General features: G+C 42.8%; 1 protein-coding gene across 1 annotated transcript in view; it reads left to right on the top strand.

Annotated features, from left to right (window-relative positions):
• Positions 1-9,733, top strand: part of prox1a (prospero homeobox 1a) — a gene marked incomplete at its 5' end in the record, with an annotated part of 51,737 nt that extends 42,004 nt beyond the window's left edge. Inside the window, one exon of the mRNA XM_084312601.1 lies at positions 9,347-9,733. Within this exon, the coding sequence (XP_084168727.1) occupies positions 9,347-9,532 (186 nt within the window). The 3' untranslated portion in view covers positions 9,533-9,733. The remainder of the gene's footprint in view (positions 1-9,346) is intronic.
• Positions 9,734-10,000: the final 267 nt, after the last annotated feature.

Below are 10,000 nucleotides of genomic sequence, written 5' to 3' on the forward strand. Positions count from 1 at the left end.
TTTACTGTAGTTGGGTGGTGCTTAACCTCTTAACCGGCAATGAGTCTCCCTGGCCATTTTAGCTTTAGTTTTTGAGGACTGCATACTTTTTTAACCAAAATAACATACTTTATACTTATAGCACATACATGAGCCTGGTCTCTTTTGAAAGATGACATTCTGAAGTAAATTCTATTTTAGTGCTAAAGTAATAGAGTAACATAGGTCTGAACTTGAGTTGTAGAAAAACGTGTTACTCAAGTTTTTCTGTAGTAGTTAGTAGCCCAGAGGTAGTATTTCCCCAGAAGGTATGGCTTACAAATCCACACGGACCCATAGCCTGAAGCCTTACATGTAGTCCAAATTTCATAAAGAGCCATTCAGAAATGAGTGATTAGGAGTGATTTTGGTCAACTGTGTACAAAAGAAAAACTGAGTTTTCTCATAGACTTCAATTAATTTATTTTTCATTTTTATTCATCATAACAGTTTTCGCTTGTTAGTTTTTTACCAGATCCCTGATTAATACATCCCCAGGTGGGGTATCATTGGAAAGCCACACTCATTGGCTACAACCCTCCACAATCATTTTCGAGATCGGATCTAGATTGATGGAACTAGAGCCCCAAGAGTCGGAAGTGGTATCTTGTGCAATACCGTGTACTTTGCACAAGCCTCAAATACCGGCATTTAACTCGAGAACCGCTGAATGGATTTTGTCGGATTTTGACGCTATCGACAGGCAACAAATAAGCCTTCAATTCGATATATATATTGTATTTAGGGATGTCCGATATTATCGGCCGACCGATATTATCGGCCGATATCGGCAGTAAAATGTGATATCGGAAAATATCGGTATCGGTTTAAAAAAGAAAAAAACAATAACAATATTTGTTATATATATATCCAGTGAAATTATTAGTTACCTGAAATTATTCAGTTTTTGGGGTGGGAAACCCTGCATATATCGGTATCGGTTGATATCGGTTGATATCGGTATCGGAAATTAAGAGTTGGACAATATCGGAATATCGGTATCGGTAAAAAAGCCAATATCGAGCATCCCTAATTGTATTACAAAATAAGCACACCCGAGCCACTAGGGGTCGCCAAAGTGCCGGTGGGCAAATCATCCTAAAAAGGGCCCACATGTGGGTTGTTGCATGTTATTACATTTTACAGTAGTTTGGTGGTCCTTTAACTACATTAAAATCCCAGTAGTTTCTTCAGTAGTTAACGACATTGAGTCGTGTAGTTTAGGTAGTTCATTACAAACTACATGTTTCCCTAGAAATGTATAATTTTCCTGATTCCACCTCGATGACGATCCCCCGTCCCCTCAAAACACTCCCTTTGGTTTCGCCTGCCCTGGTCACTACTAAATCAAACACACCTACACTGTCCATTTAGTTGTTGCTCCGTGTAACTAGCAGTAGAGATTCCTGACTCCGATCGTGATCATTTTACGTGATGTAGTTTGGATGTAGTCGAACTAGTTTTAGTCTGATCTAACTAAATATTTTTTTGAGAGACTTAACTATATGTTTTTCCTCCTGAAGGAACTGGTAGTTTGGTAATCTACAGTTTTAGAGCAGTTTCCCCAACCCTGGGGGTTGTGTATGGTAAACGCATGGTGTCTCCAACAGGGGCGTATCTAGACCCAGCACTTCAGTAGGGCACAGAAGGGCCCCAACTACGAAAAAAAATTTGGCCGGTTTTGGCCGGTTTGTGGGCGAAAATGGGTGGATTTTGTAACTCTTTTTTTTTTAACTTTATTTCAGTTTTAGGGTTAGGTTAGGGTTATGTTATTTAATTATTTTGGGGAGCCAGCCCCCAAACTCCTGAAATGCATAGAAATCTATGAAATAAATAAAACAATCTGACATTTATATTAAAAAGAGCTAGCCACACAAACCCCTAAAATACATAGAAATCTATGCATTTTGGAACAGTTACTATATATATAGTCAATAAAGCATTTAGTCATACTTAAAGTTTAAAGTGCTTTACTTGCATTGAACATTGCATTGAACATTGAACATTGAGGAGACATCATTAGAAAGCACAATGTATGTTTCCATAGTTACGCAGATGACACACAATTGTACATCTCCGCTGAACCAAATGATCACACAGCTATAAACTCCATTTCCGCCTGTCTCTTAGCAATAAACAAATGGATGACGAACAACTTCCTAAAATTAAATGAGGGCAAAACTGAAATCCTACTAGTCGGTCCTATAACAAAAAGAGAAATGTTACAGAGCAATATGGGGCAACTTACTCCTTGGATCAAACCCCGACGTTACAAGTAAGTAACCTACACTGGCTTCTGGTAACATTTAGAATTGATTTCAAGGTCCTCCTCCTTATATACAAAGTATAAACATTGTGATCATCTACTACTGGTCTATTGAAGGTTCCAAGCCACAGTCTAAAGAAAATCAGGGATGCAGCCTTTGCTAACTATGCACCAAAGTTATGGAACACACTACCTATGGACATTAGGGAAGCTAGATCTCTTAATATTTTCAGAAATAAGCTAAAAACGTACCTCTTCACCATAGCCTTCTAATACACCCCGCTGTTGATTGTACTGTAGCACTATTTTACTCTGGCCATTCTATTGCATAATTTTACTATCTATTCTACTATTCTATTATTGCACTGTATTATTGGTGTGCAAACCAGTCAACTTACAAAAAAGAGCCTGTTGGAGGATTTCAACAAGATAAATGCAGTGCAAAATATTTCACTATAATATTTCAAAGCGAAGTAAAAAATATTATAATAATTATTTGATCATGTTAAATGATCATTTGATCATGTTAAAAAAGGGAAAATAAAAAACATTTGTTAAAAAAAAAAAAAAAAAAAAAAAAAAAATGTCATCACTGGGGCACAGATGATCATCACTAGGGCACGTGCCCTAGTGATAGTGGTCTAAATACGCCGATGGTCTCCAATATTATTCCTCACACACGCATACACATTACCTGGCGGCCGCTTGATTAAAGGGGCACTTCACAGAAAAACAATGCTGATTAATTTTGCACGTAATTTCACACAAAACTCTTAAAAGAACAAGGCAACATTTTGGGAAATCAGTCTATCATTTTCTCCAGAGAGAGACAAGAAGATATATACTAGCTTAGCACAATGAATGGAAGCGGACATGACCGGTTAGCCTTCGGGAGAGGCGTTAGTTGGACAATGCCAACCCATTCATTGTGCTAAGCTAGGCTAACATGCAGCCAGATAGCTTTCTACTGAACGCACAGATAGGAAACTGATATCTATCTTCTTGTCTCTCTCTGGAGAAGACGATAATCTAATCTCCCAAAATGTTGGCGTGTTCTTTTAACAGTTACAGTTATTGAGAGTTAAGGTGTTTGAATATGTCCACCTGTGATGTCATCAGAGGACACTAATTGCTTGTTCAAGTGTTAATTACAGCTTGTTGAAATAATGTAGATGAACAAATAGCGATATGGTTTTGTTTCTGATTTGTGTAAATTTTATGTACAATTTTTAATTCAGGAACAGGGTGTAACTGTTGTACATCTACAGTATGTGTTCTGCGTCCATTCTTGATTGTGTTTATGCAAGTATGTTTATGTACACGCACACTCTTAATTATGTGTGTGTGTGTGAGTGTGTCTACCGTATTATGAGATCATTAGTGCATGTGTTCGTGTACAGTATATAATCAATGTATTCTATCTCTCTCTCGCTCTCTGTTCCTCTGGCTGGCTATCTGGCTGTCTGTCTCTCTCGCCCGTGTGTGTGTGTGTGTGTGTGTGTGTGTGTGTGTGTGTGTGTGTGTGTGTGTGTGTGTGTGTGTGTGTGTGTGTGTGTGTGTGTGTGTGTGTGTGTGTGTGTGTGTCTGTGTGTGTGTGTGTGTGTGTGTGTGTGTGTGTGTGTGTGTGTATGTGTGTGTGTGTGTGTGTGTGTGTGTGTGTGTGTGTGTGTGTGTGTGTGTGTGTGTGTGTGCGTGCGTGCGTGCGTGCATGTGTGCGTGTGCGTGTGTGCGTGCGTGTGTGTGTGTGTCTCTTAACAAAAGGCCAACAGCTGAGAGAGGTGACAAACAGTTAAGCCTCAGTCAGCAGGACGGACAATAGGGACGACAAGAATAACCCCAGAGCTCCCTCTCCCTCTCACCCTCTCAATTCACCCCCCGTCCCTCTCTGTCTCTCCCTTTCTCCCTTTTTCCCCTCAACCTCCCCTCACCCCCTTCTCCTCTTCCCACCTCCCTCTCCCTCTCTCCTCATCTCTCACTTCTCTCCCTCTCCCTTCCTCTCTATCTATCCCCCCTCTCTCCTCATCCCTCACTCTCTCCCCCCCTCTCTCTCTCTCTCTCTCTCTCTCTCTCTCGCCCACTTCTCTTCCTCTCTCTTCCTCTCTATCTAAACACCCTCTCTCCCTCTCTCCTCATCCCTCACTCTCCCCTCACTCTCTCTCTCTCTCTCTCTGTGAAATACCAATATCCTGTGTCTCCTTGACGTTGTCTCGTCCACTCAGCAGTTTGTCGTCCTCTTCCGTTTAAAGCTGCAGAGATGATGCAGCGCCTGCTGCTCTTTAACCCGTTCACTACCACACTACAGAAGTTTAACCCTTTCACTACCACACTACAGAAGTTTAACCCTTTCACTGCCACACGAGGCCGCGCCAAACTGCCGCGCCAAACTACTGTCCACTCCACACACTGCAAAACATATACTGTTTCAGTGGAATCGTGTTGCCATGAGAACGACTTGGACCTGGAGTTTATTGTTATCAGCAAACACTACAACAGGAAGTAAACCCGGGTCTATTTAGAACGTGTACGTTGTCAAGTTGAAACCGCCATCGCAGGGTAAACAGAGGTGTAACTAATAATGTTCATTCTGGCTCTGTTCCACTTAGGCACATGTACTGCAATACCAAGACCCTTGCACCGGCACACCTAAATGGCATGGAGCCATCATTAATGTAATTAGTTACACATGTGATTACCCTGCTATGACACGTCAAAATGGCCGCTATTAAAAGGGCCTGTAGTCCGGCCTTTAAGTCAAATTATCCGTTGAATGATTTAATCACCAAATCTGCAAGTTTGTGTTTCCCATATGCAATCATGTTTAAATGTAGTCATGCCCGGGTCTACCATAGGGGAAATCTGGGCATGTGCCCAGGGGGCCTCAGCGCGTAGGGTCCCTCCATGACGGGGGTGGACGACGACGACTCTGAGCCTCAGCGGGGGCACTAATCCAGCCTTGAATCTTACTAGAAATGTGCATATCATGTTTCAGGAAGCAACTCATCCAGCATTGCATCTAGTGCTTAGACTAATCATCTCAAGCCTTCGTGGACTTCGAGACCAAAATGCTTCTTGAAAAAGGTCTTTTAAATAAAAATGTAGGCCTGTGCGGATTTACCGCGTTAATAGTGTGGGGCTTTCAACCAGGCTGCCAAAATAATAAAAAATTTAAATAATAAAACAGATTTTGTGAATTGGTAGTAGTGTTTTGTAGTAGTAGAACCACAGTGTTTTGACGTCAGGGCGAGCTACGCTTTCGTGACACAAGAAACCGCTAATAAGCGCCTGTAATTGATCACGGACAAGGCATGTCTGTGGGTGCGAGTGCGTTTGTGTGTAACGTGCGTGCATGCATGTGTGTGTGTGTGTGTGTGTGTGTGTGTGTGTGTGTGTGTGTGTCTGTGTCTGTGTCTGTTTCTGTGTCTGTGTCTGCAAGTCTGTGTGTGTGTGATACGTGCATGTCTGTGTGCATGTGTGTCTCCTGCAAGACAGTGACGAAGCGTGTCATCAAAATAACTTCTGGTCTCAGGGGAGAGGCTAAAAGGAGGCTGAGGGTTGTGGAGGAGGAGAGTCAAAGGAAACATTTAGGAGGCGTGTGTGTGTGTGTGTGTGTGTGTGTGTGTGTGTGTGTGTGTGTGTGTGTGTGTGTGTGTGTGTGTGTGTGTGTGTGTGTGTGTGTGTGTGTGTGTGTGTGTGTGTGTGTGTGTGTGTGTGTGTGTGTGTGTGTGTGTGTGTGTGTGTGTGTGTGTGTGTGTGTGTGTGTGTGTGTGTGTGTGTGTGTGTGTGTGTGTGTGTGTGTGTGTGTGTGTGTGTGTGTGTGTGTGTGTGTGTTGTGTGTGTTTCATCGTTCTGGTGACGGCTAACCTTGGTTCGTCCTGCCACGCGTGATGGAGTCTCCGACACGCGCAGACGGCACCCGGCTGTCCTCTGTGTGTGTGTGTGTGTGTGTGTGTGTGTGTGTGTGTGTGTGTGTGTGTGTGTGTGTGTGTGTGTGTGTGTGTGTGTGTGTGTGTGTGTGTGTGTGTGTGTGTGTGTGTGTGTGTGTGTGTGTGTGTGTGTGTGTGTGTGTGTGTGTGTGTGTGTGTGTGTGTGTGTGTGTGTGTGTGTGTGTGTGTGTGTGCGTGTGCACGTATCTTGATAGAGACAGTCAGCATAGTGTGTGTGTGTGCATTTGTGCATGCATGTGGGTGCGTGTGTGTGTGTGGAAAGAAAGAGAGAGTGTATGAGAAAGAGAGTTAGAGAGTAAGGACAAAATATGTGAGCGAGAGACTAAGAGTCAAAGAGATAGAGAGAGAGAGAGAGAGAGAGAGAGACAGAGAGAGAGAGACACACACAGGAGTTTAAGAGAAAGAGAGAGAGAGAGAGAGAGAGAGAGAGAGAGAGAGAGAGAGAGAGAGAGAGAGAGAGAGAGAGAGCGAGAGAGAGAGAGAGAGAGAGAGATCGGAAGTGAAAGAGGGAGAGATAGATGAGAGAACGAGAGTCAAAGAGCAAGATAGAGAGACAACAAGAGAGACATAAAGAGGGAGAGAGAGACGAGAGAGAGAGAAAGAGGAAGAGAGAGAGACATAAAGAGAGAGACGAGAAAGAGGAAGAGAGAGGGAGACCTGTACAGGTTGTTTAGTGTCTTTGTATGATCTTGCCCACGGGAGAGAGGGGAGAAAATAGAATGAGAAACCTCTGTGTGTGTGTGCGTCCATGTGTGTATGTGTGTGTGTGTGTGTGTGTGTGTGTGTGTGTGTGTGTGTGTGTGTGTGTGTGTGTGTGTGTGTGTGTGTGTGTGTGTGTGTGTGTGTGTGTGTGTGTGTACGTGTGTACGTGCGTGTGTGAATTTGTGTGCGTGTGTGTGTTTGTGACACTTGAATAATGGGGGAAACGTCTGCCCTCTAGACTGTTCGTATGCAAACAGCTGCTATTAACCCTTTCACTACCACACTACCAAAGGGTTAACCCTTTCACTGTGACAATACAGAAGGTTAACCCTTTCACTGCCACACGACAAAGGGTTAACCGTATGTAGTCTGGTAGTGTAAGGGTTAACTTTCCCTCGTCTTCTACACAATGACGACGTGCACTTACTACGAGTTATGAAATGCCTTCAGAACCCGTGATTTTCTGTCCATTCCATTTTTTTAATGTATATTAGAGTGACATTCGATGTTTCCTTTTTTTACATACTGTAGTCTGAATCCACACAGAATGTAGAGAAAGTGCACCTCCTGTCCTCTCCTTCACTCCTCCTCTCCTCTCCACTCCCCTTCACTCCTCCTCTCCTCTCCAATGCTCCTCCTCTCCTCTTCACTCCTCCTCTCCTCTCTTCTCCTATTCACTCCTCGCATAAGCTCCTCCTCTCATCTCCTCTTGTCCTCTCATATCGCTGCTGTCGGGACAAAACCTCATAACTCCAAAAACCCAACTTTTCAGCAGATGAAAAAAACTAACACAGATTTGAGGGTGAATAGAGTTAGGAGGTTTAGACAGATGATCGGTTTAATGATTTCCCATTGTTTAAACTTTGTAAAACCCACACACACATATGGAGGATGATCTACTGAGTTTATTTATATAAAAAAAAAAAAAAATTAAAAATGGAGTTATGGGGTTTTGTCCCGACAGCAGCGTTATGTTCTTCCTCTTCTCTTCACTCCTTTCTTCTCCTCTCCCCTTCAAACCTCTTCTTCACTCCTCATCTCTTCTCTTCTCTTCTCCTCTTCACTCCTCTCTTCTCTTCTCTTCTCTTCTCCTCTTCACTCCTCCTTTCTTCTCCTCTTCACTCCTCCTTTCTTCTCCTCTCCTCTTCACTCATGCTCTCTTCTCCTCTCCTCGTCCTTTTTATTTTCTTTACATTTTCAAATTTTAAACAGGCCCAAGTTAATTACCTGTCAATCCACAAGGAACCTATAAAAGAAGGAATGGTCATCACGTCACTGTGTAGCACTGTGTAGAACTTTCAGCTCGGCCGACACTGAGTTTAATGGGATCAGCCAGCTCCTCGTTTATGTTTTTTAAACAAGTTATTACCTCGGATGTCAGAATCATCAACAATTTGTTGCATTGTTATCTAGCGTTTTATATATTGATGTATATTTCCTCAAATAGCTGGTATATTTAGAATTTTAATACAGGCTTCAATAGAACTGGCAACAAAGTCTGGAAGAGCATAGAACGCTGGCATTTTGACATGATGACCCTTCCTACTTATAGTTTCCTTGTCAATCCAGTATCCAGTATCAATAGACAGTTCCACTGAAAAGGGCTATAATTGTATAAAAGAGAGAAGAGATGAGTAAGGGTGACATGCATAAAGGTTGTGTTAACATGGTATTTTCACAGCAGGGGCTCTCAAATGGACCCCCAAATTGGTCCGTAATACTGTGGGTCAGGGTCCCCCATTTGATGAGATGGTCTTCGTTAGACGTGAATTAAATGGAATTGGACTGCATTTATATAGCGTGAAGATATTGTACAAAAGGGTGACTTGTTGTACAGAACTTGTAAGTCGCTTAGGATAAAAGCTTCCGCTAAATGACTAGATGGAAATGTTTTACGCTACGTCACTTCTGAGAGGCCAATGTTAAAATTGTGTGATGATTGTTCGATGATTGAGTGGTGGAACGAACTTCCCACCACTGTCAGGACAGCCAAAACCTACCCAATTTCCCCCTGTCCATTAAAAACACACTTCTTCAATCAATCTAAAAAAAAAAATATTAAACTAAATAAAACGAACCTTCTTACTGGGGAAAAGTGTCCATGTAGCACTCAAGTTCGACACTGTTTGACAAGCAATATCACTTACCCTTAGCTGCCAGAGTTGTATCCTTCCTACTGACTTGTTGTACAGAACTTGTTAGTTGCTTTGGATAAAAGCGTTCAGCTAAATGACTAGATGTAAAGGTTTTACACTACGTCACTTCTGAGAGGCCAATGTTGAAATTGTGATGATTGTCGATAATTGGGTGGTGCATCTGTCATCGCAAAGATGTATTGGGTGGGGCAACGATTTATTTATCCTCTCTCTCTTTCTCTCCCCCCTCTCTCTCTATCTCTCTCTCTCTCTCTCTCCAGGTTCCAGAAAGGTTCCTAGAGGTGGCCCAGGTCACCCTGCGCGAGTTCTTCAACGCCATCGTGGCCGGTAAGGACGTCGACCCGTCCTGGAAGAAGGCCATCTACAAGGTCATCTGCAAACTGGACAGCGATGTCCCAGACGTCTTCAAAAACCCCAACTGTCTACAGGAACTCCTCCACGACTGAGCAAAGGGGAAGGAAAAGACTAGGCGAGTGACCGATGACTATGAAGACTACTTTCAGACGAAGGTCGAATTGAGACTTGTTTCGAGGCCTTCGACCCCAGAAGCCGAGAGCTGTTATGGAGCCGCTCAGCATTCGATTCTATTTTAGGCGTATCTTCCGGGAGACTTTTTTTGTTCCGTTTTTGTTTCATTTCAACTTTCAAAGGAGAAAAACTAAGTCATTTCAAGATGGAGTTTTTTTTGTTTTTTATCAAACAAGGAGATGTCCTTTGCGAACTATGATAAAAACTCTAAAAGAAAATAAAAGAAGAAGAAGAAGAAGAAGTAATAAGAGTGTTGAAGACTTTTTAACAAAAATGGTGAAACTTTTACCCCCTTTGCACTTAGTCACCCGACTCCCCTGCACCGTGTTCCCACGCCTCCCCCACGCTCTCTTCCTGAGGGAAGAGAGGGATGACAGAGAGGGGGG

The sequence above is a fragment of the Notolepis coatsorum genome, assembly GCF_963971535.1.
Source record: "Notolepis coatsorum genome assembly, chromosome: 1".
NCBI classification, from domain to species: domain Eukaryota; kingdom Metazoa; phylum Chordata; class Actinopteri; order Aulopiformes; family Paralepididae; genus Notolepis; species Notolepis coatsorum.